General features: G+C 38.7%; 2 protein-coding genes across 2 annotated transcripts; one reads left to right on the top strand and one right to left on the bottom strand.

Annotated features, from left to right (window-relative positions):
• Positions 1-1,301: 1,301 nt before the first annotated feature.
• gpr132b (G protein-coupled receptor 132b) lies at positions 1,302-2,727 on the top strand. Its single transcript, XM_053242327.1, has one exon. The coding sequence runs from the start codon at positions 1,346-1,348 to the stop codon at positions 2,405-2,407; it is 1,062 nt and encodes a 353-aa protein (XP_053098302.1). The 5' UTR covers positions 1,302-1,345; the 3' UTR covers positions 2,408-2,727.
• A 4,445-nt stretch (positions 2,728-7,172) lies between these two features.
• LOC113545329 (BEN domain-containing protein 5) lies at positions 7,173-15,798 on the bottom strand. Its single transcript, XM_026944644.3, has 7 exons — positions 15,463-15,798; positions 11,749-11,858; positions 11,187-11,502; positions 10,897-11,033; positions 9,088-9,301; positions 8,732-8,862; positions 7,173-8,355 (listed from the first exon to the last, which is right to left on the bottom strand). The coding sequence occupies exons 1-7, from the start codon at positions 15,500-15,502 to the stop codon at positions 8,314-8,316; spliced, it is 990 nt and encodes a 329-aa protein (XP_026800445.3). The 5' UTR covers positions 15,503-15,798; the 3' UTR covers positions 7,173-8,313.
• Positions 15,799-20,836: the final 5,038 nt, after the last annotated feature.

Here is a 20,836-nt window from a genome sequence, read left to right as displayed (position 1 = left end):
GTCTGATCCTGGGAGTCAGCTTGTCATATTTATGTTAAACAATGTCTGGTAAAATACGCAAAAATTACAGCAAAATATTTCAAATGTCATTCAGATAATCTCACTATCAGAACTCTTAAACCTGCTTTTACATGACGCATCAATGGTTCCTAAGAGATTTAATAGGAAGTCCCAAAGTTTCCTACACTCTTCAAAACACAGATACCAGAAGAAGAATGTAATCGAAGAAATTTTTATTTATTTATTTATTTATTTGCTCTTTCCTAATGAACCTTTTGATTGAGGTGTCTTTAACAATTCTATTGGTGCCAAATTCATTATTCATCTTCAGGATCCACTTTACCCCGGTCAAAGTCACGAAGGATCTATCCTGAGAACTCTGGGTAGAAGGCAGGAGTACCAACAAGATAGGACACCAGTCCATCATGTGTACACACGTGTGCACACTCCACACAGGCAGTAATCCAATCTCAGATCAAATGATCAAACCAGGGATCCTGGTGCTGTGAGGCAGCAACACTACCCACTGCACCATCTGTAGTGCAGAGTACAGAGTAGTACAGAGAGTTAAAAAAACTCACATTAAGTGGAAAGATCTGTGTGGGGGAATTTACTGAATCATGCAGCGGAGGCAGAACTGTGGTTATTCTCATGCGTGTAATAGAATCTTTTTTTTTTTTTTTTTTTTGAGTTCTTTGGATGTGGGTGTTTGCTAATCAACGCAGGTTACAAGCCACATTTCTATATATCACACACCCCAACTCTTTTGACTGAAGTGCACAATTAATTTTTCTTTTTGTTTCATTCAATTAATCTACAAACACAGTCATTCTTAATGAAGAAATCATCCAAAAGCATGATTAGGACTACCCAGTGTCTCTCCAGCTTATGTTTGAGCTTGCTTGCTTCAATCATTTACTTTAAATGCAAAGCGGTTCAACTCAATAAATAGTGTCAATAAATCAGACACTTCTAATAGCAAGTTCCCTCAGATCCATCACTATACCTGGCACTCATTTTTTCTGAAGCTGCTCAGTAAAGTGGGCCGTCTGTTTCCTTTCTGTCCTCCCCATCATCACAGAGACAGATAATGAATATTTCAGGAGCTGTTTCGTTGAACTGGGGCAAGTTTGTGGATGTGGAAGGAAAGTGGTCTCATTGGCTGGATGCTTATGTTTTAGATCAAACATAATCCTTTATGCTTTGTTCACATTTTGCTCTATTGCCATATTTGTTCTTTAATATGGTTGAATTAGCTCTTCCACTGCAAAGAATTGCCAAATACACTCACAGATAAAAATGCTGATGTTCTTAATCCTCTTCTCCTCATTCCCTCCTCTCCTTCATGACTATAGAGACTATGCACAGGACTACCATGACTCAAACCACAGTGACAGCAGGAAATAGGAATGTAAGTGTGAGCTGTATAATGCCATACGATGAAGGCCGCATTCCACTCCTGGTGATCTACATTGCCGTGCTGCTTGTGGGGCTGCCAGCCAACATGGCCACCATTTATCTTACGATCCTCAAGATACTACACAGCAATGTTCTGGCCATCTACCTGCTGAGCCTGTCGCTAAGTGACTTCACCTACCTGTTGACGCTGCCTGGGTGGGCTGTTTATGTGAGCAACAGCCACTACTGGCCCTGGAGTTCTCTGGCATGCCAGGTCACAGGGTACGTGTTCTTCACCAACATGTACATCAGCATCTTCCTACTCTGTTGTATCTCCATAGATCGCTACATGGCCGTGGTCTATGCTTTGGAGTCACGTGGGATCCGGCACCAGAGACTTGCTGCTTTTGTGACTCTTGCTATCTGGGGTGTTGTGGGGCTTGGCCATGCCCCTGTTTTCAGCATGCCCGAGGGCCAGGGTGGCAGAGGAGAGCACCGCTGCTTCGAGCCGAGTCAAAGCACGGCCACTGTGACAGGGTTCAACTATGCTCGCTTCAGCGTGGGCTTTATTGCTCCGCTCGCTGTGCTAATCTACACCAACCACAGCATCTTGGCTAGTCTGCGTGCGAGTGTGAGTATAACGGTGCACCAGAAGCAGAAGGTGCGTCGCTTGACTGTGGCAGTGGTGCTGCTCTTCCTGCTCTGCTTTGGCCCGTACCACATGCTCCTGCTGTTACGTGCCATTACTTACCACTTTCCATCACTGCAGGATGACTGCCACTTTGAGCAGGGCGTCTACACACCCTACATCATCTCGCTGGGCCTGTCCACAATCAACAGTGCTGCTAATCCTGTCCTGTTCATGCTGTCCAGCGATAGCATCAAAAAGGAGATCCAGCACTGTATGACAGGCCTCAGGAGCAGATGCTGCCAATGCTGCATAGATAGCAGCCAGGACATAAGCACAAAAACTCTTAATACACAAGGCCAAGGGACCAGAATGGACTGAAGACTGATTATCTGAAACAGTGGCTTTTCCACAGGACATTTTGGACCTACAGGAGAGCTAAAAAGATACAGAGTACAGAGCGCATGACATTACATCTTTTACACATTGATCAGTCTCTTCTAATGCACAATGACTACAGAAAGGTCTACTGAAATGGATTTTTATGGTATCACTATTTTCAGTAATAGCAGTCAAAGTCACTGAGATCAGAGAACGAGATTTTTTCCCCCATTCTGATGTTTGATGTGAACATTGAACTGAAGCTCTTCTCCCGTATCTGCATAATTTTATGCATTGTACTGCTGCCACGTGATTGTACTGCTGCCATTGGATAATTGCATGAATGTGTAGATGTTCCTAATAAAGTGGTCAGTGAATGTATATAGTGGGGCTCTGCACTACCTGCCCCTATAGATGAGCCACCACTGGCAGATAGACAAAACATTTATGGTATTTACTGACAATGATACCATGGATTTTAACAGAATTGTTATGTTCTAGAAATATATAGTCACAATGACACCATTTTGTTCCTACAAAAGGCCAAAAAGTGATCTCCAAACAAGCTGTTTGTGATAACTCTGATAAGGCATCCGGTTTTTACAAATGTTTTACATTCATACATATTATTCATAGATATTAAGTATTTGAGAATTTCCAGTTTTCTTTTATCTGCTGTGTCTACTCCATCACCCGACCCTCACTGTCTCGCTTCATGGCACATCAGGATAAAATAAATTAGTAGAGAGCACACACTGCACCAGAATTTTAGAAGGCTTCTTGAAAAGCTTCAGACTTCACAAATGTGTTTGAAAATGTTTGAAAAGATTTGTGATTGCATGCCAGTGATGTTTTCAGGTACAGGGCTGTGTGGGTAGTCAGGAAAACCACCATAAGCCTGATACTGCAGACAGCAGTGACAGTAGCAGAAACTCTCACACTGCAGTGTCTGAAACTGCTGGCACGTGGTGATGCCAGATCAAGTGTTTCATTGTAACAGCATATACTCTGATCTTATCACAACAGGATATACTGCCAAAAGCAAGGTTTTAAGATAATGAGATATTTGATAATAGGATGTTAAAAAAAAAAAAAAAACAGCGTCACAAAACGAGTACTTTTTAATGGATGCACGTTCAGAGAAGTGAGACAGATCAGCTTGCCTATTACACTGAGTATTCAAGGAAACGTTGGGTTTTTTTCAGCAGTTTCATACTCTAGAAGTCATTAGTTACACTGAAATCTGTGGTTACCTACTTTTCGTCCCACCAGAATTCTTCTAAACCTACACACAAAAAAAAATGCTGGAAACTTACAGTATTCATTTTACACCAAAATACTGTTTTATTGTTTTACAGGCTTGTTCTGTAAACAATTATGGAATTAGAGCAATGCATTGATTTACAGTAAAATACCAGAAAGTGCAATGGGATAACTAATGTTTTTTGGGAGGGGTGAAAATTTAAGAAAAAAAAAAAAATCTCTTTGTGTTTAATTTTATATGCTAGTAATAACTTTGGTAATTTATTAATTCAGTAGAGGTGATTGAATCAGTGCAGGCTTTAAGTTACAGTTGCAGGTCGTGTGTTTAAATCCCAGCACCCAAGACCCTTAACATTCAGCTCAGCTGTATCCTGCATCAGTGGTAAGTTGCTTTCTTTTTTTTTTTTTTTTTTTTTATTAAATGCATGAGCCACATGAGCCAACGTACTGGATTATGTTTTATTTTATGCTGTAATCATATTTACAAGTATTTACAGTACATTTGCAGTATATTCCTGGATACAGTCTAAAGACATTACAGTACATTTACAGTATATTCCTGGATACAGTCTAAAGACATTACAGTACTTTACAGTGAATATGTTTTACATTTATTTACTGTAAATTTAAAGTACTTTAAACTCTGCTGCCAGTAAAATACTATAAATGTTACAGTAAATGTACACTGATATTCTGAGTTTTATTGATTTTTTTTTAAATTTGCCTTTCAATTCTTGTCCCAAATTCACAACAGGTAATTGTTATGTAACATGATCTGTTGCATAATGTTGGATTTACATCGGTGTAAAGTTTTTCTATACGTATTAATCCAAGTGCTGCTGCAACTGGATTAATGTTGATCATACCACCTCGATATGGTTCACTGTGTGGTCTAATCTATACACTTTGGTTCAAAACCACATGTGCAAGCTGAGGTCTTTATCTTCAGAGTGCCTTCTGTGAATATATTTATAACATCAAACAGGAAGTTGACCCATACCCCCCCAAAAAACATATACTTTGACTAGTTTTTTTTTCCATAAGGTTATAAAATTGATATGACAAATCAATGTAAAACACACCTTAATAATGTATATATGTACAAGATCTACTACTGTAACAACGTAAATATGAAGTTAGTTTAAATCATGTATATATGTTTTTAATATAATCATTTTCAGGATTTAATGGATACATGAAACACCCAACATATACAGTTAAATGATGCATTCATGGATTTTATGTGCATTAAAGGGTGTTTTTATGAAACACATTAAGAAGCAGGGGGATAAGGTAAACTGGGATGTATATAATGTTGCATAGGCCTGCTACAGTACTGAGTATTCAGAGATTTCTATTTAGTGTACTGTATTCATATCATTGTAGTGATTCATATCAGTGTTTATATATTTTTTAAATCCTTTGTTACGCTGCTACTGCAAGAAATAGATTATAAATTGTTACTTTTCTTTTAGTGGTGTTTTTTGCTGTGATTTTTTTTTTTTTTTTTTTTTTGCTGTGAATTTAGAAAATACTGAGGATTTTCTAAAACCTGTTATTGTTGTTATTGCTGCAAGAAATGAATTATAGATTGTTTCTCAGGCCAACATCTTAATATGTACTCAATTTTACTTAGTCTACTCTCTTCATACAATATTAGAATATGGTGATAATGGATTTAGAGGAGTCAGTCTTGACAAAAGCTTAGGCTTTGCTTCTTTAGTATATGACGGACATTTCCCCCCCTTGCCATTTAAAGAGTCACATGTAAACCACTTGAGGATTAGTATCACATGTTGGGGGACTGTGTTTTATTAATGGCAAGTAAGCTTTAACAAGTTGGAAATACAAAAACTGTTCCAAAATGTCTGAATTCACCCTACGTTCTATTTCTATGCTTTCAACCATTTGCACGTACTCTTTAGTCCACCTGCACACTACAATTACCCATAAACTTCCTCTGAGTCACAAAGCAAATACGCTTCAGAAATATAAACCAGCTTCAGCATTAATAAGTCTCTCTGCTAAATATGATTGTCTGCTACATCATTGGTTTAAGAACCCTGGTCCTGGAGTGCATTAGTGTCCTATGTGCATTTGTGTTTTCCTGCTCCAACACACTTGAGTTAATTAATCAGCTAATTAACAGCCCTAACTGTACTGAAGTGGGCATGTTAGCAATGTGCAGGACAGAGGGTACTCCAGAACCAGGGTTGGCAACCTGTGAGGGAAATGTAAATGCCAGTGCCAGTGCCTCTAATGCCATCTACTGGGCACAGTAATCACCTACAGGATCTGGGACGGAAGAGAACTATAACAAATTACTTTCAGCACCAGTAGTAAATTTGTATTTTATGGAATCCATACTTTGCAAAACAATCACATTTACATAAATGGTAATATTACTATATTCTGTGTTACTACATACCTTAATCTTACTAAGGTCAAGATATTAAATAAGCTATCAAATATACAAGATACTTGATAATGAGGAAAAAAACAACAACACACACACACACTTTAAAACCCATTGTTCTGGCTCATGGTTTGGTGAATAGCTGTCTTTAGAAAATAAATAATTAAAAAGGTGCTTTCAAAGTGAATATGCAATAAATTCATAAAACTAATGTTTTTTACTGGCTGTCACCAATTCCTGGCACCATAAACATAATAAATTAGCAAAAAATAAAAATCATGATGTGCTTTGTAGAGAGTTACATAGAAGTACCATCAGCTATAAACGTGTGTAGATATTACATGTGTAGAGAAGAGGGACAGGTCAACTCCTCACTGAGCAACACTTAACTCTTACACTGAGCATTCAAGGAAATGTTAGGTTATTTTTTCAGCAGTCTAGCAGGCTCACTGAAAATCTATTTCATCCCACCATTCAGAATTCTTCTAAACCCACACTGACATTCAGAGTTTTGTTGATTTTTTATTTATCTCCGTTAATCGTAGATAAGAAATGTTACACATTGAAAGCAAACTTAGACTAAATGCATGTGCATTGATGCATTGATTTCCTATATTTAGTCATTAATTTATCACCGAATGTATAAATATTAGCAGTCGTTATTTATATATTTTTAGAAAAAGGGCTCTTTAGGGATTGGATAATGTATTTACCTCCAAAAAAGGGTTCTACTTGGCACTGTTCTGCTGGGGAAATAGTCTACATAGAACCTTTAAAGGTGTAGGATATAAATATCCACACAAATTAATCCTGAAATTTGCAACAAAAGAGTTTAAAAAAAAGGAATACAGAAATCAAGGGGTCTTATTTACAGCCCTGTACCTGCCAGCTGTCCTGGGAAATTGTCCAGACAGAGGCATTCTGTGAGTTTTTCAGCTTACTGACCTGCTGTCTTTACATGCAGTATACAGCTCTGTATAACACACACAGCATTTCATCACTGAAACACTGCAGGTGCTTACTGAATGTGATTAGATCAGAGAGGCACTCTTGTTATGGAACCAAAAATAACAACAGTAATCTCAGTTTCTCCTTTCAATCTTGTGACTTTATGTTTGGTAAATTCATTTTTGCAGATTATGAACATTCAAGAGCTTCTGACCTGTTAACTCACCACCAACTACACATAATAATAAATAATCTATTTCAATCATCTTCGCTGAAATGGTTGGTGAAATCTACTATTCTGGATTACAAGGGTAATATTTGAGAAAAAAAAAAAAAAAACCCCTACACATAAAAACATAATATCAAGGAACAAAATTACATAGTGCACTATGTAAACAAAATTGGATTTACATATAAAATGTAATAAAACTACAAGTAAGGAATAAAACACCACAGGGTGTTTTGTTATAGGAAAATAATCAACAACAGCAGCCTGCGTGATGTGTTACCTCCCTGAAGTTATACCACAGTAATTTGACAAAGATTACAACTTATTAATTTATTCATGAATGACACGACATACTTTATCCATTTATAGCTAGTTTTGTTTAATGTTATGGAACAAGTTAGTTCCAGTTATCACTTACATTATAGCAGCTATGAACAGTTGTTCTCTCGCCAGCCTCTCTTTTTACTTTCTTGAAGTTACTGAGAAACTGAAATGCACAAAGTTCTCTGTCCTGAAGATTTTCCTGTGGCAGAAAACTGACCATTACAAAGCACTGTCAACCGAGACTCCTTCCATAAATGGTAAATAAACGTTTCCTTACAGAAAGCTTTACCATATCAATAATTATACACTTTACTTTGTTTGAAGTGACATCTTTTTTAAATCCATTTTGAATAGCTGTAGATTATTGTGGAGTGCCCTCCATACCCTTTTTACTACGGAAACAATAACGTATTTAAACGACCACATTAATATAAACCTATGATTTGAATTAGAGATGGCACTACTGTCAGAGCTGCTGTTATAGAAAATGAATCAACATCTGATGACCAGTCAGGTTTGAGAATTCAACAGTGTTGTGGTTTAATGTGCATTACATCACATTTGATAATAACACTGTAGTATATACAACTGTTCCATAATTGGGTTGAACCTAAAAATGCACTTTGTTTAACTAATGGAGGAAAGTTTGTTCCACTTTACAGTCATTCATAGTCCTTTGTAGCTGTAGATCTTGTGGCACCCAGTAGCAAAACGAGTGGCGAATCTTCAGGTCTGAGAAAGTTGTGAACTAGTGGAGGGGCTGGTACCCTGCAACAATAAAGCAGATGAACAACTTCCTTCATATTAGAATTTGAGGAACTAGGGATGCACTGATGTGAAATTGAACATTGGTATGGGAGCCAAAACTGGTGTGACACTGTGGATCTGTACTGGATCAAACTTTTCAACCCAATCCACTGATGTATTTAACGATGTAAACATGTCTGCTGCACGTGAACAAAGGACACAGTTTGACTTAAAGCAGGTCACCACCGTGCCTTTGATATTTCTCATAACTTGGCAACAGAAGGTGGATGAGAATTGGCTCGGTTACTATGAGGACGTCAGCACAGGAGCAGTCTCAGGTATTGTTTGATCAGTGCATCCCTAACATGAACACTATATATTACTAAACCAATCTCACCTCTAAATTTATACTGACTTTCCTTTTGATGTCGCAGATTTTCTCAGACAGAAAACGTCGAACTAAACGCAGCTGCCCATCAACTTCCTCCTTCTGATAGCCACGCTGCTGTAGTCGGTCCTTCAGGCACTCTTTTTCAAGAAAATGAATACAAATATTAAATTCATCCTCAGCAGGTGAAACACTAAAGCCATATGATTTACAAAGTTAAAAGGAAGTAACTACGTGCTAATCAAAGTCCTCCGGTGGCTCAGTCATTCTGAGTAGTGCAAATATTATAGATTTATTTAACAGTGCTCAGTGATGGTTTTAAAGATGACCATTCTTTATAATATTACTTGTTAGCATGTAACTACCTCTAATGACACCAACTTTCTCTGGTGATAGTGGAGGCTTCGCCACGGACCCTTTGATGGCATTTGATTTGGAGCCGGTCACACTCCTCTCCTTTAGCGTCTCAAGGCCCCAGATGGCTACAGCCAACGACTTACAAAACTTAGAATGAGAATCCATTCTTTGGATGGCCTTCCATTTTTGTTTGTCCAAAAGGACCCCATGTCCTAGGTCCACCTTTAACAAAGTATATTAAAGAAATTGAAGTTAAAATATAATTAAGTTTTTTCTATAACCTGAAAATAAAACACTGTAAACAGTATAGTTATTCAACAGAAGTATTTCAGGCAAATAAAATGTGTGGTGGCTTGGGAAAACCCTGTCACATGGTGAAATTTTGCTAAATAACTCTAATTTTGCTAACAAATTTACTAATGATCACTTTAATAGTAATGCAATTATCCAATCAGCCATGTAGCAGCAGAGTGCATAAAATCATGCTGATACAGGTCAAAAGCTTCAGATAATGTTCACATCAAACATCAAAATGAGGAAAGATGTGATCTCAGTGACTTTTTGATGAAATATTTCAGAAACTGCTGATCTCCTGTTTTTTTTTTTTGTTTTTTTTTTAGATTTTTAAAAAGAATGGTATCAAATACACAAACCACCCAGTGAGCAGAAGTTCAGAGCAGAAGTTCAGAGGAGAGGGGACAGATTGGTTCGAGCTGACAGGAAGGGTACAGTAAATCAAATAACTACTCTTTACAACCGTGGTGAGCAGAAAAGCATCTCATAATGCACAACACGTCGATCCTTGAGGTGGATGGACTACAACAGCAGAGGACCGCAATGGGATCCTCTTCTATCAACATCATGTGACGTTCTCCAATCTTCAACTGTCCAGTTTGGCCGTGCTTATAAGGCTGTTTGTCAGAATTCAATAACAGTAGTCACGTTTACATGGACACTTTTTGTTTCAATCGGAATGAAATCAATCAGATTGATTAATCCGATCGCAGTGTTTACAAGAACGCTGAATAAAGTAATCGGGTTGATATGCGCGTTTACATGACAGAATCTTCTGGCATGCGCACAGTGCACGATTACACGTTTCCAGCCGTTCCAACATGCAGATACTAGCAGCCACTCTCTTGCCATTGCTTCTTTTTTTCGTTTTAAAAAGCGGTCTTAACATTTGCCTGTTTCAGCTGCTAATTAGAAGACGACAAGCGCGTGATGTTTTGTGCGGTACTGCGTGTATTTATCAAGCAATTAAAATGCCCCTTCCCGAGCCCAGAACAAGGCGTCTGTGGATGAGGGTCCGAAGCAAGGACCGGTGGGACAACGTCGTCTTGCACCACTTCACAGACGAGGAGTGGAAGGAGAATTTTAGGATGACACGACAGTCATTTATGACACTATGCTCAATGGTGAAGTGGTACATGGCACCTTGTGAGGCTACGGTCAGAGCCCCAATACCGCTGACAGCCGTGCGTCATACGTCAGTACATGTTTGTGCGTCATTGCACATGCGCAGAACTATCTGGTTTCATTTTCAACCCGATGAAGTGTTTATATGTCCTCTCCATCGGATTAGAAAAGGTTTAAACCACCCCTTACGATCCGAATGAAATTTTAATCGGTTTTGGCCAATTCATTCCGATTGACGTGTTTACATGTGACTTTTTAGATCTGATTGTGCTTCTAGTCCAATTACGATCAGATTATTAGTGTCCATGTAAACGTAGCCAGTGACATCTGACAGGTTTTCCTAGACTGCCACACAGATATGAATGATGATGAAAAAAATATTTGGAGTTACATCTTACCCTCCCGAAGTCCTTCTCTAAGAGATCCTCAGGTGGGGGTTCTTTAAGCTCATTCACATTAGGAACCAATACATTTTCATAGGGCTCATACGAACATTCTGTGTTTTCTGTGTAAATTGTGTGTTGTGTCTGCGTTCCTGTGACAATATACAAATACATTACATTCATATATTTTACTACTATTAAATCTAATTGTGTTTAGGTAAAAGATTAGACTAGGTGATAACTGTATATATATTGTGACAAGAGATTGACAAGTGATCAAGATGAAACAAAAAAGTCTTTCAAACCTTCTTCATTTAAAAAAAGTTGTTCTTGAAGGCAAATATTCAGTTGTCTGATTTTGTCCAGCTCCACCGTCATCCTTCTGCACTTTTCGCTCAGCTTTCTAATTGCAGTGTCCTTCTCTGCAATAATCACGTCCTTCTCTCTGAGACGTTTTTTCAGTATTACGTAACTATCCTGAAGTTCCTGGTAAAGTTTATAAGAAACAACAGACTCCTCATCACTGTCCAAGAAATCCCTCTGTCTCTTGACAGTGATCTGTTTCTTCATGAGCTCCAGCAGAGAGATTTTCTGGGACTCCACTGTGATCTTCTTTTCTCTCTGTTGACATGGCAAGAAAACAATAACCTCCATATACTTCGATGGAACATTTCCTCTACATTTCATATTCAGCAACTCTACTACATTTCATGGATCAAATTCACAGATGGTGTTAGAAATAGTGTCAATCTGAAATATTTTCATATTGTCACCAATCTGCTAATAAATAAAAAAATGCATGTTCATTCAAGATGCATAATACATGCATAATAAATGATCATAATTATGATCGTCCAAAAATTTTACCTCTGAGGATTCACTGTGATACTCGCAATCATCCTGCAGTAATCTTTCTTCCTCCTCTCTTTCCATGTAGGGAGCTGGAATTCTCGAAATTTCAAGGTCCATTTCATGATCTTAAATACAAACACACATAAACACACTTATTATATATGTTGCTGTGGCTGAATTCTGGCAAACAGCCAAAATGCTTTTGGGTCAACTTTAAGAAGCCATAAACACGTATAATTTACCAAAATGATGGAAATATTTTTATTTTTATTTTGCTTTCTAATTCTTCAGGCTGTTTTCCTGCAAAGATCGTGTTGGGTAAGTAGCCAGGTTAACAAACCCAGTGGTAAATACAGTCAGTCTGCCTGAAGATGTCAAAACGCTTACTAGTTAAATATGATTTGCTCACACAGTAAATGAACGTCATGCTTTGATCAAGTAGTCGGACAGTTCCATGCCATAGCAAGACAGACAAAAGTCTAAACAATTCAGTGTGTAATCAAATACCAGTTGTCAAAATGTCTGTGATGTCCCAGCAATATCACATCATCAAAACAAAGAAGAGCACTTACAAACTCTGTACAAATGATAAGACAAAAGTTTTAAAATTTTGAATTATCTACTAAAATGATGGAAAATGTAGGCACCTTACAGAACAGATCAGTCGAGTGATGATTGGCGATACAGTATATATGAGAGAAAGAGCGAGCTGTTATTCTATATCCTGATGGGAAAACAATTCTCTAATGGAAACTAGACTAATGGAAAACAACAACGGGTGAAACCACCATCAGCCGTGCTAGAAAACAGTGGAACAATATCCTAATGGCAACAATCTAATGGATGTCAGTAAGAACCATTAGCGGGCATCATGATGGAAAAACCTTAATGGAAGTGGAGACCATTAGAGGTTTTCCTGCTTTCTAATGCATGGTCCATTTGATGTGTTATTATAACAATGTTAGAGCAGCAATCAGACAAACAATATATTAGAGAAATGCAACACTGACATTATACTGACATGTACTGTCAGTCCTGGTTGTAATAACTAGCATATAGAGTCAGTGGTTAGTCTCTTGATCATGGACCTACAAGTATATCCACAAGCATAACCTTCAAATTCAGCATATTGGAAAAAACACAAATCTTTCAGCATAAAGATGTGTTATGCAAATAGACCAGGAGCACATTAAGAATGTACTATTTCTGCTTGAATATCACATCTGCAGCATTTCCAGGATCTTGTAGCATTTATGTCACTGTGCACTCGGCTGAATTCTGTACACACTCGCCACTTAAAACCATTCAATCAACTGCTACTATACAACACCAAAAACAATCTGGAACTCTGCAAATGTGCAATTAATGTAATACTGAGGCACTCACCACTCAATGAGCAACTGTGCAATTGTCTTCACTGTGCAATTATGTAGATAATGCATGTTTGTATCTATTGTTGTGATGTTGATACGTGAGAACGTGCAAGTAACAATTTTATTTCATATTGTACACTGTGCTTGTGCACATGACAATAAACCTGAAACATATGCACTTGCCTAGGCAGCCCAAAGTGGCGGTCATCCGCACCTACAGGCATGTCCCATGTTAACCAGACATGTCATGCACTAAGACAAGCTTCTTGCATGGGGGTAATGTTGCTGCCTCACAGCTCCATGTTCTCAGGTTTGAGCCTGAGCTCGACTGGGAGGTCGCTGGAAACTGGAGAACCCGTTTATTGTCTGTGCATGTTCTCCTTATATCCACATGGATTTCATCCGGGTTCTCCAGGTTTCCTCCAACCGCCCAAAAACCTGCCAGTTGGATTGGCTATTCTAGATTGCCCCTAGGTGAGAATAAGTGTGTGCATGGTGCCCTGCCATGGGTCTCATCCAGGGAGTATTCCTGCCTCACGTCCAGTATTCCCAGGATAGGCTCCGGATTCACCGCAACCGATGAAACAGTTACTGAAGATGAATGAATGTACTATTTATTCAAGACAATTCAAACATGCTAATGATGATTCGAACATGCTAATCACCAAGCCACCATTCCCTGGGGAGGAAACCAGAGTAGCCAGAGGAAACCCCTGGAGCACAGGGAGAACATGCAAGCTTGTTCTCTCACACACACACACACACACACACACACACACACACAGGGCACCCCCCCTTCAATGGTGGCTTGGTGATTAGCATGTTTGCCTCATACCTCCAGGGTTGGGGGTTCGAATCCCGCCTCTGCCCTGTGTGTGTGTGTGTGTGTGTGTGTGTGTGAGAACAAGCTTGCATGTTCTCCCTGCGCTCCAGGGGTTTCCTCTGGCTACTCTGGTTTCCTCCCCAGTCAAAAGACATGTGTTGTAGGCTAACTGGCATTTCCAAACTGTCTATAGTGTGTGAATGGGTGGGTGAGTGTGTGTGCGATTGTGCCCTGTGATGGGTTGGAACCCTGTCCAGGGTGTCCCCCACCTTGTGCCTTGAGCTCCCTGGGAGAGGCTCCAGGCTTCCTGTGACCCTGTGTAGGATAAGCGGTATGGAAAATAGATGGATGGATGGATTGTGCATGTTCTAGTTTTCAGTTATAGATAATCAGAAATTACATTTTGTCTCCAGCACTTTACCTCATGTCCACAAGCTCAAAACATCTTAAGTGCGTTCTTTAAATTGTATATAATAATTTAATGTACATCACAGACTTGTAGGCTAATGACCTGTGTCCTAACTAAAACTCACGAGAACTGCCTAGCTTACTTAAATCCACTAAACACTAGCAGTCAGTTTGCTTTGCCTATCCTGTGTTTGAACAAAAGATACATAACTAAAACTTTTTGAGAAAAAAAAAAAAAACAGAACATCCAAACATGCAAACGTAAATGATTTATAATATGCACATGTAATGGTCAGACTTTCAATAATGATCAGACTCTCAGTAATGATCAGACTCTATGTAACGGTCAGACTCTGAGTAATGATCAGACTTTCAGTAATAGTCAGACTCAGTAATGATCAGACTTTCATTAACAATCAGACTCTCTGTAATGATCAGACTCTCAGTAAAGATCAGACTCTCAGTAATGATCAGACTCTCAGTAATAGTCAGACTCAGTAATGGTCAGACTGAGTAACGGTCAGAGTCTTCAGCCTGGAAGTCTCTCGGTAAAGATCAGACTCTCAGTAATGGTCAGACTCTCAGTAAAGATCAGACTCTCAGTAATGGTCAGTCTCTCGGTAAAGATCAGACTCTCAGTAATGGTCAGACTCTCAGTAATGATCAGACTCTCAGTAATGGTCAGACTCTCAGTAAAGATCAGACTCTCAGTAATGGTCAGACTCTCTGTAATGATCAGACTCTCAGTAAAGATCAGACTCTCAGTAATGGTCAGACTCTCAGTAATGATCAGACTCTCAGTAATGGTCAGACTCTCAGTAAAGATCAGACTCTCTGTAATGGTCAGACTCTCTGTAATGATCAGACTCTCAGTAATGATCAGACTCTCAGTAATGGTCAGACTCTCGGTAAAGATCAGACTCTCAGTAATGGTCAGACTCTCTGTAATGATCAGACTCTCAGTAATGGTCAGACTCTCAGTAATGATCAGACTCTCAGTAATGGTCAGACGACTGAAGTTGGTCAGCATTACAAAGCAGCCGGAGTACTTTACCATTATATCAGTGTGCATTCGGCTTCGCTGTTTAATTTAAAGCATAAGCGAATTTGTAGCCTTGCGCTTACCTTCCAGAGGACTCGGCTTTGTCTGCTTTCGACGCGACATCTTGAAGTGTAATAAAGCAGATCTTCCGTTTGTTAACGCAACCTTAAATAGTGTAGTAGCGGAACATCAGCGCGTGCAGCTGCAGCGTGGAGCTGCTCTTTGTATCCCAGTCATCCGTCTAACTGCGCTTTCTCCAACAAAACACCACCCTAACATACATCTGATTCAGTACCACCACCCTGCTCACACAGTTTCAAGCCTTTACAGCGTGTTCTGACTCAAAGCGCTGTGTTTTCACTCTCTGTAGTGTAACACTGATGGTCTGTAATGGTACACTAATGGTATTTAATGGTTCCCGATGGTTCCTAATGGACGGTCGCGTTTAATCCTAATGGTACGGTAGCTAAAGCAGCCAACAGCTTTTCACATGGAAAAAAAGGCTTACTAAAACAGCGAGGTTTAACAGCGAGGTTTAGCAAGTGTATATGTATATACTTTATAGCCTACATAGGAAAGCACATTTAAGATATGAAAAGCCTTTATGAAACATCTAGGGGTTTTGTTTGGTGGGTTGTTTTTTTTTTGGGAATTTGAATGTATTTTAAGGGAGTATCCCTCCATCCTCTATCCCTGCTGAATAATAAGACACAAAAGGGAAGTGGTCTAATGTTTTCCATCAGTATCTCACCATCTTAATGGTTCGTGCAACCATCAGGTCCATTCCCTCTCTCTCACTCTTTTTTTTTTTGGCAAAAGGCATTTCATAGAGCATTCCATGAGTTAGACCATTTAAATATTACAGTTCACTCTGATGTATTTATTTAACAAGACGATTAAAAAATATATATAAACTCTATATACACTATATTGCAAAAGGTTTTGGACACCCGACCATCATACCCGTACGTGCTTGCTGAACAGCCCATTCCAGATTTAGTCCCCCTTTTGCTGTTATAATAACCTCCACTCTTCTGGGAAGGTTTTCCACTAGATTTTGGAGTGTGGCTGTGAGGATTTGTGCTCATACAGCCACCAGAGCATTAGTGAGGTCAGGCACTGATGTCAGGCGAAGAGGCCTGTGTGCAGTCAGCTTTCTAATTCATCCCAAAAGTATTCAATGGGTTGAGGTCAGAGCTCTGTGCAGGCCACTCGAGTTCTTCCACTCCAACCTTGTCTTTATGGAGCTCACTTTTTGCACAGGGGCATTGTCATGCTGGAACAGGTTTGGGCTTCGTAGTTCCAGTAAAGGAGAAACCTTAATGCTACAGCATACAAAGACATTCAAGATAATTGTGTGCTTTAAACTTTGTGGCAAATGTTTGGGAAAGGACCACGTATGGCTGTGTATGATCAGGTGTCTGCATACTTTTGGCCATATAGTGTATTTTAATACCCTGATTAATAGACTAATGGCATGATTCAAGATTCAAGACTTTATGGACAGTACAACAGGTACACTATACAATGAAATTCTTACTCTGCATTCCTTCCGATCACCTCAATACTGTTCAGAAAGTGTTATAAATTAGTAAAGAAATTGCACTGTAGGATGGAGTATGCTTTATATTACAAGTATAATATAAATATAATACAAGTGGGAAAGTGAGGAAGATAGGCCATAGTGCAGTAAACATGTACAGTTAAATAGACATTGGGCATTGGATTGTTATCACTGCGCTATAACTGCGCTATATATACAGTATATAGCGCAGTTATAGCGCAGTGATAACAACATGTTATGTCCTTATGTGGAAAGAGGCAGCAGTCGGAAAGTGCATTGTGCAAAATATGAAAAAAATGTGCAACTTGTTGTGTGCTGCAAGGTTCGTTAGTTTTGTGTGTGTGTGTGTGTGTGCACAGAACTGAACAGAGGCAGTTGTATGTGCTGGTGAAAAAAACTGTTCCTTCGCCATGTGGTTCTTGATTTTACACTCCTGTAGCATCTACCTGATGGTAGGAGTGTAAACAGGCTGTGATAGTTGTAGGTTCTATTCATGATGATATATTATAGGCTCTCCTTGTGACCCAGGTATTATAAATGTCATCCAGTGATAGGAAGGCTGCCCCTGTGATGGTTTGTGCACTTCTAACCAGAGCCTTGCAGTCCAGAGCTGTGCAGCTTCCAAACCCAACTGTGATGCTGAGAGTGAGGATGCTCTTGATGGTAACCCTGTAAAACTTGCCACATTTCTTTAGCCTTCTCAGGAAGAACAGATAATGCATTTACATACCTGTCCATAAGCAACGCTGCTAATTCAAAGTCCAGTTTCCCCTTTGTCATTAATAAGTTTTTCCAGCGTGGAAAAGTTCTACCAGTGTTCATTGTGGTTTTCCATGTTTCTTATCATTAAGTATTTTGGGAGTGCAGCATGGTTTTTTTTGCTCACAGTAAAAGTATCTGGCTGCACCAGGTATGTACCGGATTCCTTCATATTTTCTGTATGAACAGACTGAGTTGAGATGGAGTGAAGAGACATTGTGGAGTTTCTATAAATAGACTGACAGTAAGCTCACTTAAACATAGATAAACTTGTTCTGAGGACACTACTTAACCAATTTTATTTCCATGTTCTACATATTTTCCAGTTCATTTCTACTAGTAACAAATTAAAAAAATCTACTATTGCTCCTTTAAGTTGGGTACACCCAGTGCAAATAATTTTGCACATTTAGAAAACCTGCAATGGCATGAAAATTCCTCATTATTGTAGTTTTGACTGCTAACATATTTAGAAATGTAATGTACAGTGCAGCATGAGTGCTATGAATGCTATGTGTCATTATTTGGCTCATAGTTGGCTCAATGTCAGACCTGTCTCCAGTTTCTTGTAAAATGTGCCAGTGGCTAAAAAACTTAGAACAGAGACAAATTAAAATTGTGTGTCCATGCCCTGAGGCCCCTCTGTCTCATAATCCCTTCCTGGGGATGCTAGCCTTTGCAGGGCACTATGCACACACACATTCACACACTCATTCATGGCCAGGGGCAGTTTAATGTCATCAGTCCACCTAGTGGAAATTGGGAGGGAACCAGAGAACCCAGAAGAAACCTACAGAGACACAGGGAGAACATCTGAAACGCCGAACTCAGGATCATACTGGAGAACCTGGATCTGTGAGGTGCTAACACTACCCACTGCACAACGGTGCTGCTCCTCGACTTACTGATGTTCCTAAAAGGTCAATGAAGTCATCATTACAATTCCACATTTATCCACCAGAGGTCAGATAAACGAGCACCTAAGTTTGTTTAATGACATTTATGGGCTACCAGCTACTTTGATGGGAAAAAGGATTAACCAATCAGGATCATGCATTTTTCCTGCTTTTGATTAAAAAATTGCCAGCTATCTACACTCTGAGCTCAGGGACACTGTGGTGACAGCGATGAAGAAATAGAGGTTTACTGCAGAAAGAGAAAAAGAAGGGTAAAGTTGGTTTATAAGATAAATTTTCCCCTATTACTAGCATGTTACTTTAATCATTTTCAGTGCAAATGTGTCATAATGTTATTTTATTTCCTATACTTGTTAAAATTATTAATAAGGCTGACAGTAGACTGTGGCTTAAATAATTAACTGAAAACTTCGGAATACTCAGAATCACTGCTTCTATACAATACTGTCTAACATCCTCCCAAAATGCATGAATGCATCACAGTTATTAATTTAATTGTACAGCTCATGTAATGATTCTATTTAGCAATATATTCTCATTCTCTCCTAAATTAATTCTTGATACACCACTGTGTGGTGAGTATCATTACCGTTCTGTTTGTGCTGCATCCACAGGCAGCAAAGGTATAACACTGATGGAGATAAATATCATAAATGATGTAAATGAATCTCTAGGATTAGGGTAAGTAATGTCTCAGATGAAGATGCTGTCTCCTGACATTAATATAAACCTATCGTTTGAATTACAGCCCGTTTTACGCAAATATAAGTAAGAAATATAATATGATGGGACATGGTGTTATTTAATATAGCCTACACTATAGGACTTTTGAATATTTAAGTTTGTGAGAAGGTTTTTATAAATGTCCTACAACAGCAGCTGTAATTCAAATGAATTTTACATTAATGTGCTTGTAATACTTTATTGTTTCACGTTAACTCACAGGGACTTGTTTCGTGGATGCTCCACCAAATAATATAAGGCTAATAATAAATGGATAAAAAGTGTGTTGATATTTAACAAAGAAAAAGGTCTAAATGCTGATATGGTGAAGTTCTCTGTACAGAGATGCTTATTTAAAATTTAGTGAAGGAATCTCAGGTGTCAGAGCTTTGTAACCGTTTGTAAGATTTCCTCCATAGGAGAATAGTCAGGGCAGGACTTTGCACCTTCCAGTTTCTCTGTAACACACAAGCTGCATTTTTCCTGTTTTATTAACTTCAAGAGTGAGAAAAAAAGAGAGGCTGATAAGGGAACAACTCTTTACAGCTTCTGTAATGTAAGTCGTAACAGGAACAGGAACTTGTCTTGTGATATTCTACAAAATGAAATGTAACTATAAATGACTAAAAGCATGACGTGTTTGTTAACAAAATTAATTTTGTAATATTAGCAATTTGCTGAGGTTTAAGAGGATTAAAACACTTTGGGACATGCTTTTATTGCAGAATAATCCACTTTTGGGTAGTTAAGTTATCACACCACCCTGTTGTGGATAATTTTCCTATAACTGCATGCCCCCTCGTGTTTTATTCCTTACTTAATAAAGAAATTTGGAAAACACTTGCAGTACAAAGTAGTGTGTAACGTACATTCTTCTTTACGTTGTTTGTTATTCACTAAGATTAATTGTTATTGGGAAGTGCACCCAAGCTGGTTTTTTATATAGGGTGAATTCAGGTATACTGGGACAGTTAAACTTATCAGCATTTATTTTCTGGCCTGATAAGTGAAAGTCAAAACTTGTGTTGCTAAGCCCTTGCAGTGGAAGCACTTGATAGAAATATAGTACATACATTTTTTTTTTTTGCATATCCACAAAGGTTCTGTTTGTTTAGTCAACTGTAGTAACATTCTATCAAACTAAACATGATTTTATTTGTTTGTTGAATGATTGATTGATTGCAGCACAGAACCACGTGGCCACTGTATTTCTAGAGACATGCTGTGCTCTTCAGCAGTCAGAGGACCTGGAGGTTCAGAGGGCCATCTCTTGTTCTCTGGTCAATCTTCTCACAGCTAATAAAAGTAAACTCTCAGTTTGTTCTATACAACTTTCAACCTGCATTTGATATATCCTGATGTATTGTGATGTATAGTTCTAGTTTAGAACTTCACCAGCCTATAGTATTAGCTGGAATGCTGAAACTACACTGGTGTGGTCATGTCAGTAACGTTGGTTCTCCCGTATTTAGTAAATGAAGATCATGCCACTGA

The sequence above is a fragment of the Pangasianodon hypophthalmus genome, chromosome 19 (genome assembly GCF_027358585.1).
Source record: "Pangasianodon hypophthalmus isolate fPanHyp1 chromosome 19, fPanHyp1.pri, whole genome shotgun sequence".
Classification (NCBI taxonomy): domain Eukaryota; kingdom Metazoa; phylum Chordata; class Actinopteri; order Siluriformes; family Pangasiidae; genus Pangasianodon; species Pangasianodon hypophthalmus.
The sequence above is the reverse complement of the archived record's forward strand: the minus strand, read 5'-3'. Positions and strand labels throughout refer to the sequence as shown.

Coding starts and splice junctions, on each gene's coding strand:
- gpr132b (XM_053242327.1), top strand. CDS start 1,346: ATGACTATAGAGACTATGCACAGGACTACCATGACTCAAACCACAGTG.
- LOC113545329 (XM_026944644.3), bottom strand. CDS start 15,502: ATGTCGCGTCGAAAGCAGACAAAGCCGAGTCCTCTGGAAG. Junction 11,503..11,748: donor ATCACAGTGAATCCTCAGAG/GTAAAATTTTTG, acceptor CCATGTCAACAG/AGAGAAAAGAAGATCACAGT. Junction 11,034..11,186: donor ACTTTTTTTAAATGAAGAAG/GTTTGAAAGACT, acceptor ATATTGTCACAG/GAACGCAGACACAACACACA.